The sequence below is a fragment of the Natrix helvetica genome (genome assembly GCF_964273705.1).
Source record: "Natrix helvetica genome assembly, chromosome: 1".
Taxonomy (NCBI): Eukaryota; Metazoa; Chordata; class Lepidosauria; order Squamata; family Natricidae; genus Natrix; species Natrix helvetica.
Window position 1 is genome coordinate 197,409,442 of NC_138548.1, and position 26,083 is coordinate 197,435,524.

At 41.6% G+C, this 26,083-nt stretch overlaps 2 protein-coding genes across 5 annotated transcripts; one reads left to right on the forward strand and one right to left on the reverse strand.

Moving 5' to 3' along the window:
- Nucleotides 1-633: 633 nt before the first annotated feature.
- On the reverse strand, nt 634-22,366 carry RENBP (renin binding protein). Of its 3 annotated transcripts, none has more exons than XM_081955011.1 (12): nt 22,040-22,366; nt 13,826-13,987; nt 12,921-12,996; nt 11,311-11,386; nt 8,966-9,138; nt 7,956-8,180; nt 7,792-7,873; nt 6,246-6,421; nt 6,008-6,139; nt 3,917-4,007; nt 2,331-3,011; nt 634-1,080 (listed from the first exon to the last, which is right to left on the reverse strand). In XM_081955011.1, exons 2-11 carry the CDS (start codon nt 13,927-13,929, stop codon nt 2,926-2,928), a joined length of 1,221 nt encoding a protein of 406 aa, XP_081811137.1. In that variant the 5' UTR covers nt 13,930-13,987; nt 22,040-22,366; the 3' UTR covers nt 634-1,080; nt 2,331-2,925. The 3 variants fall into 3 exon arrangements, with proteins under 3 accessions (XP_081811137.1, XP_081811138.1, XP_081811136.1); XM_081955012.1 differs by lacking the exon at nt 22,040-22,366 and adding an exon at nt 14,661-14,708; XM_081955010.1 differs by lacking the exon at nt 22,040-22,366 and having other exon boundaries at nt 13,826-14,099.
- On the forward strand, nt 17,064-26,000 carry LOC309393139 (ras-related protein Rab-7a-like). Of its 2 annotated transcripts, none has more exons than XM_081955030.1 (6): nt 17,064-17,458; nt 17,648-17,713; nt 21,671-21,797; nt 24,419-24,637; nt 25,198-25,323; nt 25,648-26,000. In XM_081955030.1, the coding sequence occupies exons 2-6, from the start codon at nt 17,667-17,669 to the stop codon at nt 25,654-25,656; spliced, it is 528 nt and encodes a 175-aa protein (XP_081811156.1). In that variant the 5' UTR covers nt 17,064-17,458; nt 17,648-17,666; the 3' UTR covers nt 25,657-26,000. The 2 variants fall into 2 exon arrangements, with proteins under 2 accessions (XP_081811156.1, XP_081811155.1); XM_081955029.1 differs by having other exon boundaries at nt 17,067-17,458; nt 25,643-26,000.
- Nucleotides 26,001-26,083: the final 83 nt, after the last annotated feature.

The window sequence follows — 26,083 nt, forward strand, 5'->3', positions numbered from 1 at the left end:
TTGCTTTCCACCCTTACCAATCATTCCTCAAAATGAGGTGTTAAAAGATGAAATCCAACCTAGACGTTTATTTATATTTCTACATCTTCTATTTAGTTAAGGACTTCTACGGAATCATCTCTGCATCAGGCTAAAACCAAGAGAACGTAAGGTCCAGTCCTGTCTCAGGCACAAACCCAGCTGGGTGATCCTGGGCCAGTCATTCTTTCTCAGCTCTAGCAAGAAAGCAAAGGCAAACCACTTCTGAAAAACCTTGCCAAGAAAACTGTAGGGACCTGTCAAGTCAGTCTTCGAGAATCAGATTCAATTGACAGAAGGAAAAAAGATGTGCATACATAGGTATACACACACAAACACGCATTCAAAGTGAGACAAACAAGAAGATCCCTACCTACAACCTTTTTTATCACTGGTCTGGAGGCGTCCATGCATGGGTAGCGGTGCATGCAGACAGACAGCTCAACTCACGCAAGTGGAAGGCATGCATGCACATCTCAACTTGCAGTTGAGCTATGTGTGCGTGTATGCCAGCCTACTGCTCACACAGGCCAAGCCACAAAGGTTGGGGAGTGCTGTTTTAGAACACTATTTTAAATTGCCTCAGAATTAAATTTGGAAGCAAGTCAATCAAAATGTTGTTTCGTTTTATTTTTTTAATGTTATTTCTTATTAAAAAGGTACAGTGGTTAAGGTGCTGGACTAGAATTGGGAGATGGTGAATTCTGATCTTCCTTTAGCTACCATACCTGGCAAGTCCTCTCAGCCAAATCCACCTAGTAGCTTGGTTAAGGAAGAAGCACTATGTATAGCTAATCCTCAAGTTACAACCACTCATTTAACAACTGCTCAAAATTATGACAGTGCTGAAAAAAAGGGACTTACAACCACTCCTCACACTTATGACTTGATGTAGCATCATGTGATCAACCCAGCATCCCAGAATCACATGATTGCATTTGCAACTTTCCCAGGAAGCTTTGAAAAAGAAAAGTCAATAGAAGAAGCTGACTTTGCTTAATGACAACAGGATTTCATTAATGACCATGGCAAAAAGAAACATACCAAATCAGGCATAACTCACTTACCGTATTTATCGGCGTATAACACGCACAGGCGTATAACACGCACCTTCATTTTAAGAGGGAAATTTCAGGAAAAAAAATTAAATTTCAAATAAAGAACTTTGAAGCAAAATAAGGGTAGCTCAGAACTTTTTTTTATTAATATTATTACCACTTATAAGGTAAATAATGTAAAAGGACAGTAAAAGCAACTATGAACACTGCTGCTTTCACTGCTACTATCTTCCACCCTCCCTTCCTCCTTCCCTTCCTTCCTGCCTCCCTTCCAGTTCCCTCCTTCCTCTTTCCTCCTGCCTGCCTGCCTTCTTTCCCTCCTGCTTATCTATGCTTCCTTCCTTCCTTGCACCTCCCTCCCTTCTGCCTGCCTGCCTTCTTTCCTCTTTCCCTATCCTCTTATCCTTCCTTTCTCCCTCCCTCCTTCCCTGCCTCCCTTCCAGTTCCATCCTTCCCTCCTTCCTTTTTTTATTAACTTTTAGTCGGGAGTCCGGGGAGAGGAGAGATGGCTCATCCATTCTCTCCTCCTCTCACCCACACCCCCGCTGTCTAAAGCGCTTCCTTTCGCCCGCCCGAGCTCTTCCGCGGGCGAAAGAAAGCGTTTTAGTCGGGTGTCGGGGAGAGGAGAGACGGCTCATCCATTCTCTCCTCCTCTCGCCCACACCCCGCTGAGTAGCGCTCCGCGATCCTTTTCTGTGCGCCTGGCGTTTAGATAGATAGCCGGATGTTTTAAACGCCAGGCGCACAGAAAAGCAGCTGCTTTTGGGGCGAAGCGCTCCGCAATCCTTTTCTGTGCGCCTGGCGTTTAAAACATCTGGCTATCTATCTAAACGCCAGGCGCACAGAAAAGGATCGCGGAGCGCTTCGCCCCAACAGCAGCTGCTTTTCTGTGCGCCTGGCATTTAAAACATCCGGCTATCTATCTAAACGTCAGGCGCACAGAAAAGGATCGCGGAGCGCTTCGCCCCAACAGCAGCTGCTTTTCTGTGCGCCTGGCGTTTAAAACATCCGGCTATCTATCTAAACGGCTGCTGTTGGGGCGAAGCGCTCCGCGATCCTTTTCTGTGTGCCTGGCGTTTAGATAGATAGCCGGATGTTTTAAACGCCAGGCGCACAGAAAAGCAGCTGCTTTTGGGGCGAAGCGCTCCGCGATCCTTTTCTGTGCGCCTGGCGTATATCGGCGTATAACACGCATACATCATTTGCCCCCTATTTTTCGGGGGGGGAAAGTGCGTGTTATACGCCGATAAATACGGTAAATACAATGCTTAGTGATGAACGTTCTAGTCCAATTGTAAGTTGAGGTATTTATGCCACACTAAGCACACTAAAATAAAAGTGGGATATTTGTTTTTGAGAACATTTTGTGTCTTTTTACTGCACAGATCTAAATTGAAATGGCACATATTTGGCACTGACCAGTAAGTCAGTAAATCATGATCAGGGAGAGAAAGCAGAGATTAAAAAATATTTTCCCACCCCAATAGAAAATGCAAATAATTTTTACCTTTAACCATCTATCTGCTCTTTTAAGCAGTGTATAAATGTGGCTCTATAGCAGTCCGCAGATTTATTCATAATGGTGTTGCCAAATTTAATCAGATCACAGATAAAAAAATAACCAACCAGTTTAAATCTGAAGTGAGAAATGATAGGGGACTTCCTTTTTCTAAAGTATCTAAAACAAAAAATCACAAGTAAAAATAGATGTTTGGCTTCTAAAATGAGATATGGGTGGCTTTGCGGGGTGAGTTTTAAAACGATCAGAAAAGATCACTTTTATAATTAGACTCTCCTGAGGGCAGAAAATGTAGAAAATGCAGCCTTTTACAAAAGTAAAAAGAACATTTCATTTCTGAATGGCGGATTTTGTTTCCAGCAAGGATTTCAGAATTTCTTCACACATATAGAGAGCACGAGGAACATGGAAACAACCTGCAAAGAAAAAAAAGAAAGGGATTATTTTTAAAATACTAAAAACCTCATATACCTGGCCCCGTCTGGTTTTTGTATATTCTCCAAAGCTCCTTTCATCACTAAAGTACTGCCAAAATCAAAAAAACGCTTTCCTCTTATGGGACCCATAAGATCAATAAAACTATAAATGTGTCGGAACAAAAAAGGCAGACCAGGCCAAGAAATAATGCCATATATAGGTCATATTGTAACAACCATAGTAACAGAATCTTGAAAGTCTGCTTTCCGAAACTATTTTGCTCCAATGTCCTGTTTAAAGATGAAATGTGGAAAGCAAAATGGTACCTTCCCATTCAAGACCAAGTGATGGTTCTTTAATTAACTGCCCTTGGTGTAAGGGAGGGAGGAGTGAATGGAATCCCAGGAAGAGATCTGCCAGGATAAGATTTTGTCTTATTGATGGACAATCTACAACAGGACTCTTCCATGAAGGAAGCGCAAACAGAGATAAGGAAATCAATTATGACTGAAGAGAATATCTGTACCTCAGAGATGAATTGTGGGATTCTTGGTGTTCTCAAGCGTAGTTATTTGCTTACAGACACTTCATTATTCTACTAGGTAACATTATCAGTGCAAGTCTCAGCCCCTCCCCCATCAACTTATATGCATATATGTCTTACATATATTGCAGGGAAAGGTGAAGTACTCTTGCTTAATTACTTTTTGCATTCTATTGTGGAGTTCACATTTTATTTTATTTTATTTTTATGGTTCTATAGTTGAGTTCACAAGTTATTTTATTTCTGCTGATTTCCCATTTACACAGCTACCTTTAGGATAAAGGCACCTCCCCACCATATTATGTTATGTTATGTTATCTTATATTATTATACGTATTATATTATATTTATTTATTTTACCTTTAAATGGCCCTCCTTTGATTGTGAGAGCCACCTTTCCTTCCTGGCTCAGATACCCAAACCATTCTCCCGCTAGTCCCGGATCACGGAACTAAGGAATAAACAAACACGATAGCAATTATGCTACGTAACATGGAACAACCAAAGAGCAGGACAGAAGTGGAGAACAGGATGCTGGACTAGGATAAAGGAGAACTAAAGTACAGTGGATACTAATGCAAGTAATCCTTAACTTGAAACCATTTTTAATGAGCCTATGAAGTTACAATTGCACTGAAAAAAAGTGACTATTTTTCACACTTGCAACGGTTGCCGCATCCCCACGGTGACATGATCAAAATCTGGATGCTTGGCAATTTATTCAGGATGCTTGCATTGCCCTGGGGTCATGTGCCTTTTGTGATCTTCTGACAAGCAAAGTCAATGGGAAAACCAGATTCACTCAACAATCATATTACTAAATTAACAACTGCAGGATTCAATTAACAACTGTGGCAAGGAAGGTTATAAAAGGGGGGGATTCATTTAACAACCGTTTTGCATAGTAAAATACATTTTGGACTCAATTGAAGTCATAAGTCAACGACTACTAGTATATTATCTATGAACACTGTGAAGATAACATACAATTATTTCATATAGGCTGTCAATTCCGGATATATTACAAGGGCACACAAATAGGAGCCACACTTTCAAAAATGATTGTTCCCCAATTCCTGCACTCTATATCATAATTATTATTATTTTGCATATACAGAAATGTTTGTCGTCTTTGTTTAACAGTGCAAGTCTAATGTGGAGAGTAATAAAACAAACATGCACATCCAGTAGATAGTAGACATCTAAGTTGTATCTTATGATTTAGAATGAATGTATTTTATGATGATTATGATCATGATTTATCACTTGTTGTTTGTATGTACAATGAAGCTTATGCACTGCAGACACATTCCTTCCTTGGCCAATTATACTTGGCTAATGAAGAATTCTACTCTACTCGTATTTGTGATCAACTAATAATATTGCTATGGTGTGAAAGGATTTGTTCTGTTACAAACAGCAACAGGACAATGAACCAGCATCCTGTTGTTGTCCCCAGTATCTATTTAGCAATCCTTCCAGAATTTATGAATACTAACCCTTCATGGTTCTTTGTGCTATGAGCAGGAAGGATGTGAGAAAGCATGAAACAGCTAAAGATAATGGAAGAAATTATGATAGGAATTGTCTAGCACAATCTGGAGGATTCCTAATAACTTCAAGGTCTATGCAAAACACATTTAAGGCTTCTAGTAACAAAAATAATGGTGGTGAAAAACAAGCTACATTTGGAATAAAAGCCAAAGCACACAATTTCTATTTTGATTATGTGATGGTGAAAATAAAGCTAGACTAGCACAGGAGTTCAAATTCTCACTAGTGATAGAACCTCACATAGTAATAATGGGCCATCTTCTCTCTTCCAGCTCAATTGTCCTGAAAGAGGGAGTTGTTGTAGGGAAAAATGAGAGAAGAAAGTGCTTTGTGTGTTATCAAAGTTCAGAAGTTCTGAAGGAAAAACAGGCTGTCTAAACAGCTAAAAAAATAAAGAAATAACATCTCATTTTTATCAAATACATGTTGACATTCTTCCAGGTACTAAGCAAACAATTTATGCTCATACAAAACCATATTCAGTCTCTCAAAGCTAATATTGCTTATGAAACATTAATAGCAATTTCCCAAGGATTCATGAAGTGTTTTCATGAAATGAAATTGCAGAGCATTTTCTACCTTTATACAATACAATACAATAGCAGAGTTGGAAGGGACCTTGGAGGTCTTCTAGTCCAACCCCGCCTAGGCAGGAAACCCTATACCGTTTCAGACAAATGGCTATCCAACATCTTCTTAAACACTTCCAGTGTTGGGGCATTCACAACTTCTGGAGGCAAGTTGTTCCACTGATTAACTGTTCTAACTGTCAGGAAATTTCTCCTCAGTTCTAAGTTATCTCTTATTTCCCCATCTCTTTCCTAACTAACTCAAATACATCTATTTTCCGACGCTAAACAGATTCCATGATTCCCAGCTTTCAGTCCTCAAAGGTACCTTAGCAAAGGTATAATTGGCCACCTGGTGAAATAGCTCCAGAAGCTCTTGGTCTTGAGTTTCAGCAAAACCCATCAGGAATGCAACCATGGCCTCCGTGTGTGGCCACCAAAGTTTCATTCTCCACTCTAGCTGCAGAAAAGGGTGAAAGAAAAATAGAAAAAAAGGGTCCCTAATGTTTTTAGGGAGGGGTGGGATTTTCAGTTTTGTGGTGAAAATAAGACTTTATGGTCCATACCTGAGTGGGGCAGAAACCATCAACATCTTGGAAGGCAAAGAGTCCCCCATGTTCAGGATCCCAGCCTGAACGGAATGCCTGTTTCATGAATTTGTCCACTGCTTGGGACTGGAGGCCTGAGTTAAGCTGGCGCATGGCACAACGGAGCAAGAACCAGCCTGCTTCAATTGCATGACCTCAAGATGAAAATGAACAGGAAGGAACAAACCAAATCATTCAGAACATCTAGCTCCTAATTACAGTCAATTCATAAATTAGTACTAGACAAACTGTGCCCCACTTGGTCATTCGTTTCAGAGATATTTCCTTACCAAAACAGAAAAACAGAAAGACCAAGAGTAGGCAAAAAAAAGCAGTGGGAATAGGAGCAGCTTCCAACTTCCTGCCAGCTTCCCCATTAGGTTTTCTTGGAGGAATCTGATCAGAAATTTCCTTTTTTCCTCCTTTCCCTTCCCTTCCCAGCAGGGAGATAATTGGTGCGGGGGCTGGATGAGGGAGGGATTGCAAGACTGGCTAGGAAATCTTCAAGGAAAGTTGAAAATGAAGATCATGTGACAGCCAGTAGCACTGAAGCAGCCACAACTTTTCCAAATTTCATTCCCTTGGGAGACATTGACCCTGAATTTTGGATACATTCTGTAATTTAGCCCATATGAGGTACCTTGGTTCAAAATGTGTTGTCCTATGATGCACCACTTTCAAGTTGAAGGTCAGGACAAGAGTTTTAACAATACTGCATTTTTATGGACAGAGAGCTCCGATGTCATTCCTGAGATCTATTGGAGCCAGTCCCCCAGCTTAGGAGTTACAACCCAATGTACTCCCACCCAGTGGTGGGATTCAAAACTTTTTACTCCCGGTTCTGTGGGCAAGGTGTGGCAGGGGAAGGATACTGTAAAATCTCCATTCCCATCCCACTCCAGGAGAAAGTTACTGCAAAATCCCCATTTCCTCCCAATCAGCTGGGACTCGGGAGACAGAGAATAGATGGGAGCGGGACCAGACAGAGGTGGTATTTACCGTTTCTCCAGAACTACTCAACATTTCTGCTACCGGTTCTCCAGAATTGGTCAGAACCTGCTGAATACCACCTTAGCTCCTACCACAGCTGGGACCGCTGTGGCTTTTTCCCCCCACATCCTCTCTGATTCTTCCTTCAGACTTGGTACTTCTTCACCTTCTTATACTTCTTCCTGATATTTCTGTCACTTAGTAACATCTATCATTACTGCTATCTTCTGATCGTTCTCTACTATATGCAATATTTCTGTATATAGTAGTTCAATATTAATGCAATATCGGGTTTTCAATTCAGTTGTATAGAATGTGAAGGATCTGTTTGTTTTATTTTTATAGTTATAATGTACACTGAAGATGGCATTTAATTTCATTGTACGAGGTGCAATGACAATAAAGTAAACTACTATAAGAATATATAGTGAATGTGTTTTGTAAATGTGAATGTGTTTTATAAAATCATATATACATTCTATATATTTCAAATTAGAGAATGCAAAAGCATCCTGGCCTCTGAGTCACTTTTTACCAGGATTCTGCTGTCTTCCCAAACACCCTGGCAATTCCTTGCCATCTTCAGAAACATTCTCCAAAACTGCAGCACCATTCCTCTACAAGAAAATAAGATGGCTGGTAATGTATTATAGGTGAGGCAAACTTGTTTATGGAGAGGGAAGCTGACCATTTCTTTACCTGGAGGTGACTCAGAATTTTTTGAGCAGACCAGTTGTCCAAGTCCTTGAAGCGGTTTGCAACCTCCACATCTCCTTCTGACAGCTGATCCACTAAGTTGAGGAGCATCATGGGGACAGCCATAGAGTCATGTGGGACAGCGCCTGCCAGCTGTGGACAACCCAACTCAGAGGAATCCTCTCTCACCCAGTGCACAATGGCTTCCATCATTGAAAGGGCCTCCCTCTGCCAATAGGAATACCATTATAACCACAGTTTTATCTTTTAAGTATAGATTTTCTATTCCTGAGTTCCCTTCAAACCCCAGAGTAAACAAGAGCTTAATTCTACAGGCATGGGATTGGACCTCATAGCATAGAGGTTGCTGAGCAACATGTGGTTTGAATCTGTGTGGGCTCAGAAGAGCATACGTAGGGTTACCACATTTTATTCACTTCAGGAGCTTTTTGTTTATATTGGAATGGAGTGGGACAATGTTGGCATCTGCCCAGCTATTCATCTATGGGAGAAATTAAGTCCTGTAGCTCTCCTTACAAACCACTACTTGTAAAACCAAGAAATCCATTATTCCTGCAAGACGTCATTTCAGTCTTCTGACAGGCCATTTCCCATAGAGATCATTGTGGATATTCTTTCCCAGATTCTATCAGTAGAACCCTCGTATCCATAGAGACAGGAAGACCATCTCTAACTGCAGCATCATGAGGTAAAGCGGGTCTACCCAATTTATACCACTTTATTTATATGCATTAGAAGTTGTGCCTGGTTTCAGGAAAGGGCGCTAATCAGAGCGAAGTAAAATAAACAAGTTTGAAGGCCAGGTTGTTCTCCAGCAGCCTTTCCCAAGCTGGTTCTCTCCAGATATATTAGATTATAATGGAGCCAATTTTCACTAGCCCCAACCAGAGATCTGATCGCTAAAAGTAGGCCAAGAGCACTGGAGGGTGCCAAATGGGAAACAGTTTTAAGAAAGTTACAGGAACTTTGATTTTCAGCTCTCACAGTCTGACCTGATAATGAGATTCCCCAGTAGCTCGACCAAGTTCATCCAACCCAAGAACAAAAAAACACTCGCTAAAAATGGTACGCTGGATTTTCACAGGCCGGCCATCACGGGTCAGGACAAACGCACATTTCTGGGAAGGTGGAGCCACTCGTGCATGTCTCAGCAGGAATTCCCCTCCTTGAGAAAAGAAATGGAACTAGATAGTGGCATCTCACTCCTAATTCTTTTAGTTTGTGCCCAGAAAATGAGCTCAACCCATCCCTTCCCCTTTTTATAAATGCATTTCTTATGAAACTCTTCACAGAAAGCTAGCATGCCATGAAGGCCAAGTGAGTGAGCTGCAATCCAGAAATACCCTGTTTCCCCAAAAATAAGACCTCCCCAGATAATAAGTCCAATTGAGCTTTTGAGCGCATGCGCTAAAATAAGCCCTCCCCTGAAAATAAGCCCTCCCAAAAATATTGCAACACAGCAACAGCCATGAGGCGACCACACTCGCTGCCTCCTGCACCTCAAAAATAATAAGGCCAAGCATTTATTTCAGAGGTACAAAGAAAATAAGATATTGTCTTATTTTCAGGAAAACACGGTAGCTTAACAAAAGTCTTCAGCATTATATTACAACTTCTCATGTACTTTGTTTAGTTATTTTTATACCACCTTTATTACTTTTGCAAAAAGCTCAAGGCCGCAAACACTTCTCTCTCCTATTTTCCTCACAAGAGCAGCTTTGTGGGGGTGGGTTGGACTGAGATAGAGTGAGTGGCCCAAAGTCACCCAGCTGGCTTTCACGGCTAAGATGGGACTTGAGCTCAGGGTCTCCTGTTTTTAAGTCTGGTGCCTTATCCACTAGATCAAACTGAGCCTACAGTTTGTCTCCTCAAAACAGTTCAACTATAAAGGTTTACCTTCAGGGTTGTTCCTTGGCTTACTTAATAAATGTAAACACCAAATGTTATTACTATCCAGTTTATGGTATTTCACAGAATCCCAGAATGTAGAGTTGAAAGAGAGCACATGGATCATCTATTTCAACCTTCTGCAATGTGTAGGAAAGCCAAGTACACCATCCTCACCTACCTCTTCCTTAAAACCCTCAAAGATGACGAACCCACAATCTACTGTCAGGAACTTTTTCCCCCTTTACATTTAAATGAAATCTAGTTTCAACTTATATGCAATATACCTGGTCCTAGTGCCCATGGAAAATAATTCTTGATCATCTTCCCTACATTTTCCCTTTTATGTGCCTATAATATCTTCCCTCATTTGTCTTTTCTACAGAGTGAACATCCCTAGGTCCTTTAGCCTGTCCTTATAGGGCATGATCCTCAAATCCATGTATCATTTTTGTTATTCTCCTCTAAATCTTTTCTAACTTATGAATACCTAACTGGAAATGCAGATACCCCAAATCAAATACAGCACTCCAGATCAGGTTTCACCAGTGCCAAGAAAAATGAACCCATTTTTTTTCAAATAAAAGGCATGAATAGCCTGGGGGGGTGGGGGCTTGCAGAGTGCTCCTGGGGGTGGGGTGGGCCAAAAACGAGCAAAAATGGCCCGTTTTTTTGTCAAAAAAAATGCATGCATAGCCTTATGGAAGCTTATAGAGTGTTGCTGGGGGCTGGGGGGGGGGGGGAAACGGTCCATTTTTTGCTCATTTCTGCCCTCCCCAGCCCCAGGAGCTTTCTGAAAATCTCCATAAGGGTATGCACAACCATTTTGGTGAAGGGGGCAAGGCTTCGGGAGGCAAAAAATGCTATATTCGATGTATAAGACACACCCAGATTTTCAGCCTCTTTTTTGAGGAAAAAAGGTGCGTCTTATACTCCGAAAAATAAGGTATTTATCAAAAAGCAAATGAGGTATTTTCTCATGTCATCACATCTCCTTAAAACTTTTGGGATATGCTGAACCATCGAAGTCAGGGGTGTCAAACTCGTGGCGTCAAACATGTGAGGTATCATGACTTTTTTCCACTTCGCTAAACTGGGCATGGGTGTGGCCAGCGTGTGACGTATGCAACCCATGGGCTGTGGGTTTGACACCCCTTATTTAAATACTCCCTTTTTCCTTGTTTGTGAACACACTTCCAAACAAAGCACACAGTTGCAATCTCCAAATTTTTCATTTAAAAAAAAATGCTTTATGGTAATCCATTAGCATTATTATCAACAAGAGTTAAGCTTGAGGGTGGCACTTTGCTTTGGAAAATGTTACCTTTTTACTTTATTTTCATTAACATACACTAAAATTGGTGGGTCAAAGGAAGTTGGCTGTGTGTTCTCTTGAAGCCCTAGGCTTATGCTGATAACAAAAACACAAGCACACAGCAAGGAAAGTTACCTGCTTTTGCTGCCTGTAGGAGTTCTGGACGCTGGAATCTTGGTACTTTTCGATACAACCGACTATACATCCATACCTTGGAGGAAAAAGATTGCAAAAATCCAACTGAGTTTTCTGGTATGGGTCATGACCCACCATCTAACCAAATGTGGTAAATCTTTTTCTTGCCAAGAGCCCATCTTTTGGATGAACAAGGAAACAGCTGGGCCTGCAGCCCAACCTGAACAAAGTTTACAGGATTGCTCAACTCTCTCATCTACCCTATGACATTTTTCCCTTCCAGGGTTAATGCCTGCCTCCTGTTTAGTGCTAAGAATGATGTCAGGATGTGCTTGTTCATAATTATTGACTAACCAGCCCTGTATTTAACTTCCAAAGTAGATATGGGGTACCTGTGACCCTCTAGACACTGCTAATTACAATTTCTTAATGGCAGGGATTGTTGGAACGTGTTGTTCATCAATATCTGGAGGGCTACCAGTACTTTCCCCCTATTCTAAACAAATATGTGAAAGCTCAAGACAGAAATGCTACATTAAATATTTTCCCGCGTATCAGCATTCCCACAATCTGCTAAATATCTTACCCTGCTTTGTGTGTTTAATCAAAATCTTAGGTTTACCCATGCCACCCAAAAGCCCACAACAGTCATCAACCTAGGTTTATACAAATCAAAATGTGTAATTTATAATAAGCTTTTAAAATCAAAATTATGGCTACTCCATGTTGAAAGAATATGGTATATCTATAAGACTGATGGCAAACCTTTTTTGGCTCCCGTGCCAAAAGTGGGGGGAGCATGGGGGGGTGTCGTGCGCCAACATGCCATACCCATAATGCTATGCGCAACACTCACTCCCCTGCACGCGCATGCGCACACGACCAACAACCCACCCACCCCTTTTGCTGTGGTTTTTTCACCCTCCCCAGGCCTAGCAAGGGTGAAAACAGCCTCACCTGCTCTCCCGGACGTCCTTCGGAGGCCTCAGGAATTTCCCTGAAGACTCTGGAGGGTGAAAAATGACCCTATGAACAAACCGGAATTTCAGGAACGGACTTCCGGTTTGTCTGTAGGACCATTTTTCGCCCTCCGGAACCTTCAGGGAAGCCTCCTGAAGCCTCCGGAGGGCGAAAAACAGTCATACAAGCAAACCAGAAGTCCATTCCTGAACTTCTGGTTTGCCCGTAGGGCCGGTCTTTTGCCCGGAGGACGAAAAATGGCCTCAAAAGAAGGCCAAAGTCAGCTGGCCAGTGCGCACATGCCCTGACAAATGGCTCCGCATGCCACCTGTGACACGCATGCCATAGGTTCGCCATCAAGGATTTATAACTTTGGTTATAAGAGCCAAACATATTTAGAAGAATTAGCAAATGCTCCTACTTTTTGCCTTAAACTATTTTTTGTATGTACTTGAATCTTTTTATCTTTTTTATTCCATCCCTTCCAAATGAATCATGAAGCCAGGATTCAAAAATTCCCAAGGCTCACCTTTTCTTGACTTATACTAAATCAATCTCATCTGACTAAGAAATCTCATCTGACAGATCAGTTGCTTCAGTTTACTTTCCCAACTTTCAATGGGGATAAAAACAGAAAATCTAAAAGTTACCTGTCGACCTTGCAACCATACATATTTCAGATCATCATAAACTTTTCCAGTCTGGTCAAGACATGTAAAGAATCCTCTGGAAAAATAAAAGAGGAAGCAGCATTTAGAAACAGAAAGAGACTGAAGGTTTCCAGAAGTATTGTACTACAACTCCCAGAATTCCTAGCTAGTAATTTAAATATCTCTGAGAAAGAAAGAACTAAACAGCAATTCCCAGAAATCGCATTAACGGGGTAATTAGCAATGATTTTCCAAACGAAGGGACCTGTAGCTGGCTTCTTCAAGTAGCAAGAGAAATAAATTATTTTAGTAAATTCTGGATACTATTGAGAAGGAGAAAGAGCTGAGCCACATATATGTCACCATTTTGCTTCTCCATGTTTTGCTTAAGAAACCATCTTTAGTGATGTTCATAAAAAAAGCCCACTAATCACAAGGAAAATATAAATTAAGCTTAGCATGAGCGATGTGTGAATCCAACCACAGCCAGATGTTATATCATACATCATGAATCCAGAGTATGCTGGATATTAATGCCTATTATTCCCAAGTAATAATCGGGAATTGCTAAAAACTAAGAGGTAGAAGCCTACAGTGGTTGGACTATATAGGAACTCCTCGCCTTAAAAAGGGGTTTTTTTTTTTTTTGCATCCCTTCCATTTTAACAGTGTTTGCTTAAAAACAGCAACAGTAGCAAGCATACGGTTCCTATTCCTTTCAAATTTGCGTTTTAAATAATTTAATAGTAGGTTATATTCGCATCACTCCTGATCATCTGGACTACCATTTACTCAACTCGTCTGCGAATTCACATAATCATGCCCTGTATTATAAACCAACCGCATCGCCTTGGCTTGCACTGCACACAAAACCGAAGAGCTGCCTTTTACAGATTGAAACTCACCCATATTCCTTATCATGGGAGTGCCGAAGCCAAAAATCCACCACCGAGTCCAGTTCTTGAGAGATCCGTCCCTGCCAGCTGTGCAGCGTTTTCTGCCAGTCCATTTCTGCTGCTTGGTCTAATTTAGCTCCGACAAATCCAGAGATCTAATTGTTGTTACCGCTGGTGAAGCAAATCGAGGTATCAGCACATTTTTCTAAGTGACCCAAGTTATTTTTTTAAAATCTAGCTAAAATTTTGCAACCAATTAGTGAGTCGCTGATCATATGATTGCTTGAGTCACCTGATCCTAGTCCAAAGGAGTGTGGGGAAGAGTTGATTTGGTGTTTCTTTTGCCTAGAATCATTTTTAACCCTAAAATTGCTGCAAATTGCTCCCCAGCTTGGCAGAAAAATAACAAAAAACAAGATAACTGCTATCTTGCACTTTTAATTCCCGGGGCCGCTGATGTATATAAAACTTCCCCTTCTAAAATCTGCAGAACTATTAGTCGATTCTTTGCGTATAGCATTTCAAAGCACTTCGGTAATCCGTACAGAGCAACTGATTATCTAACATAGAGACAAATCAGAGAAACAGCGATTTATTTAAGCCAACCGCGGGCAATGAAGATTTATTCCACTGATTCGCCGCCGCGATTCCTTGTGTATAAATCAACAAAGCGTTTTCCACTCCGAATGATTGAGTAATGGTGACAGCCGGCAGTGATCCCCCCCCCCCGTCTAAAATTAAACTGGAGAAAACAACAAAGATGGTCGAGAAACAAGGGCAGATTTGTGGAGGGTATCTGCGCAGAGATCTCCCTCCCTCCCTCTCTCTCTTTGCCTTCCTGAACCTTTACGCAGCTGTGTTCCGCTGTGGGCTTGAGCTGTGCGGAAAAACAATGTATCGTATTCATCTGAATATATATATATCCTAGATTTAAAGTGAGCCTACCTCTCCCAAGTAAATATATGGGGGAATCATCCCGACTAAGCCAATAGTGTCGGGGCAGGTAGAATTCCTCCTCACATTAAAAATGCAAAAAACAGTATTTTCCTTTGTATATAGGCACACGAAAGCCAAAAAACCCCCAACCCAACACAGAAAGCACTTTTGTACCGGAAGTTAAATATAGTTTGCACATGCACCACAACGCATGATAGATGCATTTATGGGTTCAATTTTGTTATGCTTTTGTGGTATGGAGAGTCGGAACATCTCATATTCTTTCTTTTTGAAAGACATGCATATATTTCTTAGGATGGGAAATAAATTTCCCATGCCTACTCTATACAATTCAAGCCACCTCCCTTTTATTTACTCACTATTTAATAAACAATATAACATTTAAAAGGCATTTTAATTTATAAAACCTATGGGAATAAAAGTATCGCTTATAACTTATAACTTAGAGTTATATTCTTTTAGAAAAGTCCAATATGTTTCAAATGTATGCTTGGGCATTTCTGTAGTAGAAAGAAAAGGCTTCAGCTTTAGCATTCTAAATTGTTCAAAAGTTTTTACAAGCACGATTCTGTTACAATGCTTACAACAATCCTGTAGAGTAAACTATTATTACTAAGACAGAGAAGGGCCAGGTAAGCTATTAGCTATGAAGGGAATCTGTTAAAGGCATCTCATATTGAAGCTTTCCTTTGGAACAGCCTTCCCAGCAGCATACCAAGCACGCTAGCTCAGAAAAAAAGGCTGCTAAGGAAGAATTGCATACAGGTAGTCCTCAACTTATAACTATAATTAAGCCCAAAATTTCTGTTGCTAGGCAAGACAGTTGTTAAATAAATTTTGCCCCATTTTACAACTTATCTTGCAACAGTTGTTAAGTGAATCACTGTGGTTGTTAAGTTAGTAACACAGTTGTTAAGTAAATCTGGTTTTCCCATTGACTGCTTGTGAGAAGGTTGTAAAAGGGGACTATATCACCCCAGGACAACTCTCATAAATATGAGTTATTTGCTAAGCATCTGAATTTTGATCACACAACCATGGGGATGCTACAATAAATCATAAAAATGCTTGTAAGTCACTTTTTTCAGTGCCATTGTAGCTTTGAATGGTCACTAAATGAACTGTTGTAAGTTGATGACTACCTGTTCTGAATGTTCATCTTCCTATCCTTACCCCATTCCTGGAAATTAATATGCACCGGTAAACTCAATCATGGTTCATTGCTTTTTCTTGATAATCCAAATGAATGGCCCAAGGCAACTTCTTCCATTAACCCAATGGGGAGCCAAGGCAATCCAAGGTTTTGCTGCCCTTGGCTTTATGCATAGTAGGAGACAACATGGATAGCACTTCCTTCAGATCAAGCAGCTTCTTACCATCCTTTGCTGCACCCTGATTTAGGAGTGTAGTTCTTGGTTCTCCAAGGAAGAGATTTTCAAACAAGTGGCCAGGAGGCCGTCATTCCTGGCCCTGAAAATCTGCTTAATGTCTCAGTTGGCCCAATGGCACACTATTTAGAACACAGATTGGTTCTGCCAAGTGACCAAAGGAAATACAGGTGGTCCTTGACTTACAACAATTGAGCCCAAAATGTATGTTGCTAAATGATAAATGTATTGAGTTTTGCCCCATTTTATAAGGGACGTGGTGGCTCAGTGGCTAAGATGCTGAGCTTGTCAATCAGAAAGTTTGGCAGTTCGAATCCCTAGAGCTGTGTACTGGAGTGAGCTCCTGTTACTTATCCCAGCTTCTGGCAACCTAGCAGTTCAAAAGCATGTAAAAATGCAAGTAGAAAAATGGGGAGCACCTTTCACAGTGATCCGTGTGCCTTTTGCGTTTAGTCATGCCGGCCACATGACCACGGAGGAGTCTCTGAACAGTGCTGACTCTTCGGCTTTGAAATGGAGATGAGCACCGCCCCCTAGAGTCGGGAACGACTAGCACATACTGTATGTGCAAGGGGAACCTTTATCTTCACCTATGACTTTTCTTGCCATGTTTGTTAAGTGAATCAGTGCAATTGCTAAGTTAGCAACACCGTTGTTAAGCGAATCTGGCTTTCCCGTTGACTCTGCTTGCCAGATGGTCACAAAAGGTGATCACATCACCCCCGGACACAGCAACCATCATAAAGATGAACCAGTTGTCAAGCATCTAAATCACATGACCATGGGGATGCTGCAACAGCTGTAACTGTGAAAAATGACCCTGTCCCTTTTCTTTCCAGTGCCGTTGTAACTTTGAACGGTCACTGTTGTAAGTCGAGGACTACCTGTAGTCTGCACATGCTCAGGAGCTATTTAAACATTCTTCCCTCTCTCAGAGCTCCATGAGTAAGTCCTGATACTGAAGCCTGGAAGCAGGTTTTGACCAGCCTTGAATTCTGCCTCTCTAGCAGACAGGAAGATCCAAGCGGATTCCCCCTTTGGCCAATTGCTCCTTGCAGGCTATCGGCTGCTGGGAGAAACGGGGGAATGCTCTTTTGCCGCCGAAGGAGAAACCCCGGGAATTTCGTCAGGGAGCCGCTGGTCAGCACCGAGTCCCAGCAGCGGCAGGCGTGGCTGGTTGCGCGCGCTCGCAAGCACCTTCCCTTGCTCCTGTGAGGAAACTGTGAGGAACGACCTCCTTTGGCAGTACCTTCCCTCCCTCCCTCGGAGATTCAGCAACGGAAAGGGGGCTCTCGGAGTAAGAGAACCGCCACGAAGGAAGGGAGGGGGCTGAAATAAACTGGGCTTTAAAATAAGTTTTCCTCTAGGCTACCGATTTCTCGCTGCCGTCGAAAGACGGGCTACCGGATTCCAGGGGGGAAAAAACACCCCACTCCCGGACCAGGTGAGGTAGCAACGCCTAAGCCCCCAACTTCTCTCTTTTCAGGTTCTGGCGGAGACGTCCCATGTTCAGACGTTCACACCTCAAAATCCTGCTTATTGGGAATTCAGGGTAAGCCACCGACAGCACGAAGCTTTTTTTGTGGGGGAAGGCGCACGGACATCACTCCCCCACCCCCCCCCCCGCCTGGAAAGAGAAAAGTCCGGAGAGCACACAGGAACCGGACGCCCAGGCTGTATTTGCTGAGTGGGTGTGTAGCCTGAAGTAAAGGCACCTGCTGCCTCTCAGAGGGAAGCCGCAGCTCTGGAAGCTGGAGAGGGAAGGGGGAGGCTGAGTAAAGTGAAGTGAAGTGGATCTGAAGACTGAGGGAACTAGAGGTTGTCTTTTACAGGTAGTCCTCGACTTACAACCAGTAGTGGGATTCAAATAATTTAACAATGGTTCTCTGCCCTAATGATTTCTTCCAATAACCACTTCACCAAACTGCTCAGAAAGTTAACAACAGGTTCTCCCGAAGTGGTGCAAACTGGATGAATCCCTCCACTGTTTACAACAGTACCTTTAGTGACTGTTCAAAGTTACAACAGCACTGAAAAAAGTAACTATGACAGTTTTTCACACTTAACAACCATGGCGGCATCCCAATGGTCACATGAGCAAAATTCAGACACTTTTGGCAACTGACTATAACAGGGTTCAACTTTTGTGACCTCCTTCCAAGGAAAGTCAATGGGGAAGCCAGATTCATTTAACAACCTTGTTACTAACTTAATGATTGCAGTGATTCACTTAATGGTGGCATGTAAAGTCATACAACGGGGCAAAATTCACTGAACAAATGTTTTCACTTGGCAACAAAAATGTGGGGATCCATTGTGGTCATAAGTAGAGGGCTACCTGTATATGCTCATAACATTGTCTTCCTCTCATGCCAAACCCTAGCTGAGGCAGGTTAAAATAGACTTTTGTCAGATTGAGCAAAACAGGGGTGCACCTGATAATTCTGTCTGTCCATGGACACAGGACACAGCCCCCAAACTCAGAAAGAAGTGTTTTGAGTGGACAGAGGAGGAAAACGACAAGACCCACGGAAGTAGAACAAACGTAGTAGATCGGGTGGCAGATGAAGAAAAGATGGTTGCTGATGGCAGGGGTTAAAGTTGAACTCTTGGTTGATGACATCATCTACAACTAAATTTCTGTGATCCCACGTTGTATTTAACCATTCATCCCAGAGGATACAAATGCTTCATGTTATGACTAAGTTGAGGGCCAGTTTGGTCTAGTGCAGGGGTGTCAAACTTGTTGCCTGCGGGCTGGATGCGTCACATGCTGGCCACCCCCATACTTGGTTTAGCGAAGGGCAATAAAAGTCACAATATGTCACATGACGACACTGTAACGATGCAAGTTTGACCACCCTGGTCTAGTGGTTAAGGCACCAGGCTGAAAACCTGGGGACCGTTTTAGTCCTGCTTTAGGCATGAAAGCTAGCTGGGCGACTTTAGACTAGTCATTCTCTCATAGCCAAACCTACCTCAGGTTTGTTGTTGTGGGGAAAAATAGGAGTACTAAGGTGGATGATAGAAAAACTGATGGGTCCCTGGACAGGCACCATGCAGGGGGGAAAGGGAGCAAGGCAACCCAACCTGGCATTATTCTCCCTTTGAGTTCTTTCTGGAATAGAAGAGGAGCAACTAAAATGATCTCACCTGCAGTGCTCATGAGGATTCATCCTTTCCAAGTAACACATTTTATTAAAAGGCATACACTTTTGTGAGCTATAGCTCACTTCATCAGATGCATAGAATGGTTAGACTGCTGTAGGATTTAAAGTGGAATGAGGAAGGAAGTGGGAAGTTGGATTATGGAGATACAAGGTGAGACAAATTGTAAGTATCTCATCAATTAACTGCTGTATTGGGTTAAAAAAACCTTTGCATTTGTTGAAACTTTGGGAAATAGCCCAAAATCTTTTGATGTGAAGTTAGCAATCTCTTGCTCAATTGTGCTGTTCAAAATTTCTTTTTCTTAGAATGCTTGTAGTGAGATTTCTAATGAGTGTTCTGGGAGGCTGAAATAATCATCTGGTACTTCGTTCATCAACAGAATTAATGAATACAGCATGACATCAGGACTCAAAGTTGTATTCATTAATTCTTTTGCACAGTTTGCCCTATGTGTTATTGGAGATGTGGAATTGTACCAATTGACTCTGTCTAAATGAAGGGAGGAATCCCATGAGTTGAAAATATTATATACTTGGCAATTCTTATCAGCCCCATATGACATGGTAACCCACCAGAAATGATGAGAATATAGTTAAGAGCATATAGAGGGTATCGTATTGGTGAAAGCAGAGAGGTTTCAGTTTTTCATAACAAATATGACAGTGAAAGGGAAGAATTTTCAGGAATACTAGTCTACAACTCTGCAGCAATGCCAAATGTTTTAAAAGATTCCATGAATCTCCTCTCATCTGTTACAAAATTAGGCAAAAATTTGTTGTCTTGCAGTTCTACAGACCTATGAATTTTGCTGTATAACTTTTATCCCCTTGTTCCTTTTTATCTTCTCCCATTTAGGATTTGAAAGGCTACTTCCTTCTCTTATATCACTTATCAAACATCTTTCAAAGAAAATTTTGGTTTACTCCTTAGGAATTATATTGGCATTCTTCCTTGAATCTTTGAGCTCAGCTTATGTAGGTACACGCTGCTCTTTGTACAAATCAGGGTGTGCTGTGTTTAAGCTCCCTAATGTTTGGAGGATTTTATTTGGAGGATTGAATTAAATTACATACTTGTTTCTAGCAGTAGCAGAAAGTTGTTTTGAAGAATGCCAAGAATCTAAAGACCAGCTCAAATAGCTATAGTGATGCTTTGGAGAGTTATGGTATCCCAGTGAAGAGATGAGAATATGCAAAATTCATCATTACAATAAAAACCCTCAAATTTGGTGTATGTGTGGTGGGACTATAATCTGAATTATCAAAAGTCCATGCTGGAAATCCTACCACTGTTTGAGAAAGCTAAAGTGGAACACGCTTATACATAATTATGTCCCTCTACTATTGGACTAGACTAGAGCATAATAGTATACTGAAAGTGCAAGACTGTAACTACTTATCTGTGACTAAGAGACTGATTTTAATTAAACTTACTTCAAAGAAGAATTAAATTTAAAATTTTACTAATCATACAGGCAAATAACTCTCTTGGATGCTAAATTTCCTTGAAATCCTAATCTTCCTTATAAGTGGTTAAAGTGGCATTTTAAAATGAGTTGATTTCTGAAAAAAACTATCTCCAAGAGCATTTCTTGCACTAATTTGACTGGACCATATCCCTTTTTTAGCAGAAAGTTTGCAATATTGCTAAAAGAGGTATTGGTATGTATTTGGTACTGTTCATCATGAAGGTATCACAATGTAACAAGAAAACATAGATGTATTATAAAATCTTTTTGTTTTGGTGGGACAGGAAGAAACATAGTTAAAATTATGTTTAATGCTTCATTCTCAGAGAAAGCAGTAGTAATTTCTTTTAATAATGATATTTCCTTTTCAAGCGTACGTTTTAAATTATTCATAATTTCACAAAACCTGCTTTTCAACTAAGCTTTCTGAATAGAATTGGTTTTTTTCTTCTGCATCTGATTTTCCTATTGTAATTTGGCTGTTGCAATGTAACACACCGTACATCTTTCTTAATAAACTAAAAAAAAATCTTTTTTCAGATAAGTGCCGTATTCTATCTAAAATAGCGGCCCCTAATCTTTTGAGCAGCGCCGACCAATTCTGTAGAGAACAATTGGCTTAATGTTGCTCATTGGTTAACTGGGGGTGTCAGTAAGTTCAGTAGGATATTCAGCCTTTCTCCCCACTGGGCCTAGCTCAATGGGCCACAATTGCTGTGATTGTAGCGCTCTTGAATCTCCATGCAACACAGCTTGCGAGTGTGGGAAATAATGTTCTTCCTTGATACTAACCAGTCATCTGTTGATTAATGGGAGGATGGGTAACTGGTCTGCTTTCAAAATCTGATGCCAGTGTTGCCTTCTCCACAGGGTGGGCAAGTCTGCCCTGATGAACCAGTATGTTAACAACCGCTTCAGTAGCCGCTTCAGAGCCACCATTGGAGCAGACTTTCTCAGCAAAGAAGTACGCATTGATGGCCGCACTCTGATAGTGCAGGTAGGCCTGATACAAGGCAGACTACTGACTAACCTTTGACACGCCTTGATCAATGTTAATGTTCTCTTCCCATCACTGAATAAGCCAACTTTGGTGTTACTAAGGCTATCTTTTGAATGAAACACTATATAGTCAAAAGAGAATCTTGTATATAACCCCTCACACACACACAAAATGGTATCAGCAAGCCAGACTAAATATTAAAAAATAAGAGTAAGAAGAAATGCAAGTAAAAAACTCACGTAGTTTTGGGGGAAGGGGAATGAACCCACGACAATCCAGTAATTAACCAGGTATTCAGTGTGCTCACCATAGTCACTGTTGAACTGTGGATGGCAGAATATTTAAAAGTTAAAGCTCAACTTTTTTGTTGATTTGTGAACTCGGAAGCTCCACATTAAATATTTTTGTGGAAAGATTCCACTTGTCTCAACTTGTAGGACAAAAAGAAAATGTGCTGTATACGTATGACTCTGACCTTCATCAGAACAGGCATGTACAGGTGAAACTCGAAAAATTAGAATATCGTGCAAAAGTTCATTTATTTCAGTAATGCAACTTAAAAGGTGAAACTAATGTATGAGCTAAGACTCATTACATGCAAAGCAAGATAGCTCAAGCCGTGATTTGTCATAATTGTGATGATTATGGCGTACAGCTCATTGAAAACCCCAAATCCACCATCTCAGAAAATTAGAATATTACATGCAATCAATAAAACTAGGATTGTACATAGAACAATATCGGACCTCTGAAAAGGATAAGCATGCATTATGTGCTCAGTACTTGGTTTGGGCCCCTTATGCAGCAATTACTGCCTCAATGTGGCGTGGCATGGAAGCTATCAGCCTGTGGCACTGCTGAAGTGTTATGGAAGACCAGGATGCTTCAATAGCGGCCTTCATCTCTTCTGCATTGTTCAGTCTCATGTCTCTCATCTTTCTCTTGGCAATGCCCCATAGATTCTCTATGGGGTTCAGGTCAGGCGAGTTTGGTGGCCAATCAGGCGCTGTAATCCCACGGTCATTGAACCAGGTTTTGGTGCTTTTGGCAGTGTGGGCAGCTGGAAAATGAAGTCAGCATCCCCATAAAGCTCATCTTTGGAAGGAAGCATGAAGTGCTCCAAAATCTCCTGGTAGACGGCTGCATTGACCCTGGTCTTAATGAAGCACAGTGGTCCAAAGTCCTGTTGCTCAGTGGTCCAAAGTCCTCTTTTCTGATGAGAGCAACTTTTGCATCTCATTTGGAAACCAAGGACGCAGAGTATGGAGGAAGAATGGAGAGGCCAATCAAGCACAGTAATCCCAGGGTCATTGAAGCAGGTTTTAGTGCTTTTGGCAAAAGTTGCTCTTATCAAAAAAGGACTTTGGGCCACTGTGCTTCCATGGCTGATAGCTTCCATGCCACGCCACATTGAGGCAGTAATTGCTGCAAAAGAGGCCCAAACCAAGTACTGAGCACATAATGCATGCTTATACTTTTCAGAGGTCCGATATTGTTCTATGTACAATCCTTGTTTTATTGATTGCATGTAATATTCTAATTTTCTGAGATGGTGGATTTGGGGTTTTCATGAGCTGTACGCCATAATCATCACAATTATGACAAATCACGGCTTGAGCTATCTTGCTTTGCATGTAATGAGTCTTATCTCATATATTACTTTCACCTTTTAAGTTGCATTACTGAAATAAATGAACTTTTGCACGATATTCTAATTTTTCGAGTTTCACCTGTATATTATCAGAACAGACATCCATATTTTATCAGATACCTCTAATATACAAAAGGGTCCTCCCTATAGCATTGTTTTGCCATTAGAAATATTCTTCAACTGCTAGATGTACTGTAGATATAGAAATGATAGTAAACCTACTTGCTTCCTGCTTCCTTCATTTTCTTATTTCTATAGCTATACACTATGGCAATCTCAAATAAGCGACAATCCAATTCTTGGAAACTTCAGCTTTAGTATCTAAACTAGCTTAGCTGGCTATGCTGACTGTGGCACATGGAAGTTATGGTATACCACCTTGGAAGATGGGTCTACTTAAAAGTGCTTATAGTTTACACCAAGGGCTTTACAGCTGTCAAAACAAAGGAAGCAGTTCAAGCAAAGCTTTCATTACATGTGTTGTAACCATTATCTGAGCTAACATTAGCAATTGCCACATGCCAAATTTTATCACTAAATATCAAAACTTGGAACCACAAGCTAACATTTCACTCATTTTTAAAAATATAAAGAAAGCTAGAGCACTCGAAAAGAGTGTAACATTCCTAAACTAAATATATCACCAGCTAATTGTTTTGAGGTGCAGCTTAGGGGTGTCAAACTCATGTTGTCACATGGTGTATCCCCCTTCACTAAACGGGTGTAGTCATGATCAGAGCAATGCATCCAGCATCCTGGGGGCCACGAGTTTGATAGCCCTGGTCTAGCTTGAGCAGTCTAAGTGTATGGGGCCTTTCAAAAAAACTTTTCATTCTGCACTAAAATATTTATGGCAAAGAAAATTTAGCTCATCCTGTAATGATGCACTTTCTCATCTTGCCCAACCAAATTCCTCAATATTTGAGCAATCAGATCTCTCTCTCTCTCTCTTTATCCCTACCTCAAGATCTGGGATACAGCTGGTACAGAGAGGTTCCATGCTCTGGGGACGGCCCTTTATCGGGGATCCGACTGCTGCCTGCTCGTCTTTGATGTCACATCTGTCTATTCTTTTCAAGCCCTTGAGAAGTGGCACAAGCAGCTCTTGCTGCAGATTGAGCCAGAGGAAGAACCCACTTTTCCCATTGCCATCATTGGAAACAAGACTGACCTGGAGAACCGTGAGGTACATACCGAACACACCGAGAGGATAGGTTGAAGCAGTGGTGGGTTGCAGGCGGTACGCCCCAGTACGGGCGTACCGGATCCTGCCCGGAGCACCGGGTACTGTTCCGGTATGGTGCTCCAGAGGGCCCACCTGCGCTCCTTACCTGTTTTATGCATTTGGCGCTTCTGCGCATGGTGTGTACGGCGCCTGCATGACGCTCCACAGAGCAGCTGGAGGGTCAGAGGCTTGTGGAAGCGTCATTTGATGCTAGAACGCATGCGCGCATTACACGCGTGTGGGTAACTCCGGGGCCGTTCCAACCGTACTGGTTGGAACAGAATCTGAAACCCATCACTTGGTTGCAGCTATTGTGCAAGAGCTCATGTAGCACCCAATTTAAGAATGAAGGAGTATTTTAAAGATTAGGAGCAGAGTCTTGAAGAATCTGGATAGATTTTGATGGCATAGGATGTAGAAACAGAACCTATGGGAGAGGTTTGTAGGTTCTATTTTTAGTTTAGGGTTGCAGGCAGGACTGGGAAAAGGGCAAAGTATGAAGGTATCCTGTCTTTAAGCAGGTTTCTTCAGAGGAAGCTGAAATGTGGAGCAGGCTTCATGATGCTACCTACTTTGAAGCCAGTGCCAAGACAGCTGCCAACGTGCAGGAGGTGTTCGAGTGGGCCATACGGGCTGTACTGAAGAACGTAAGGAATGCATTCCCTCCATTTCCAATTTTAAAAGCTTTAAAGCATGGCTATTCCTTTTTATAACTCCTGGATAACCCAACAGTGTGCCATCAAAATATGCTAGCACAATTAATGTGAAACAGCTAAATGCAGTAAAATGCTTCTTTGGGCTGAAAAAAAATACTATTAAATAATATGTTGCTTCCAGCCACAACAGGTATTACCTATGCTCTTAAGATTACATTCTTTATGACAAGAAACAATTCCTACATCAAGGCAGTGCTCCATATCAGATCTCTTTTCTCACTTGTGCTCATCACCTTCTGTTTCATTTCAGCGCAGGGTACCTGAAGAGCCACAGCTCAACTCTGTTCACTTAGAGACCAGGCCGCCAGAAGGAACACACCGGGAAAGGTGTGGCTGCTGATGAGCCCAAATGCAGATGGGAAGATTTATTTTTCACTGCAGATCTTTGAAATGATGCAACGAACAAGAAGAGGAAGTACCCCATAGTGCAGCAACAACTCTGCCAACCCTGCAGCCTGCCATTTTGGTAGCCGGATTCCATGAGTTGTGGCCTTCTGGAAGAGAGCGTCTTATAATTGAAGGACCTAGATTGGATGTTGGATAGTCTTCATCCAAACATATGGAAATAAAGTTCAACCTGATGCTTCCCGGTGACAGAAAACGGGTATTATCTAGTCCTTTCATAAAGAGAAAAGGCTATAGATAACCTGACCACAAACACTTTGAAGGGAGAAGTGAGGGAAAGAGCTCT

Excerpts from the sequence above, each read along its gene's own strand:
- RENBP (XM_081955011.1), bottom strand. The coding sequence starts at position 13,929 with ATGGACTGGCAGAAAACGCTGCACAGCTGGCAGGGACGGATCTCTCAA. Across the intron at positions 4,008-6,007 it reads CCAATTATACCTTTGCTAAG|TTCCGTGATCCGGGACTAGC; the intron begins GTACCTTTGAGG and ends TTTATTCCTTAG. Across the intron at positions 3,012-3,916 it reads CAAAGGAGGGCCATTTAAAG|GTTGTTTCCATGTTCCTCGT; the intron begins GTAAAATAAATA and ends TTTTCTTTGCAG.
- LOC309393139 (XM_081955029.1), top strand. The coding sequence starts at position 17,667 with ATGTTCAGACGTTCACACCTCAAAATCCTGCTTATTGGGAATTCAGG. Across the intron at positions 17,714-21,670 it reads CTGCTTATTGGGAATTCAGG|GGTGGGCAAGTCTGCCCTGA; the intron begins GTAAGCCACCGA and ends CCTTCTCCACAG. Across the intron at positions 25,324-25,642 it reads TACGGGCTGTACTGAAGAAC|CGCAGGGTACCTGAAGAGCC; the intron begins GTAAGGAATGCA and ends GTTTCATTTCAG.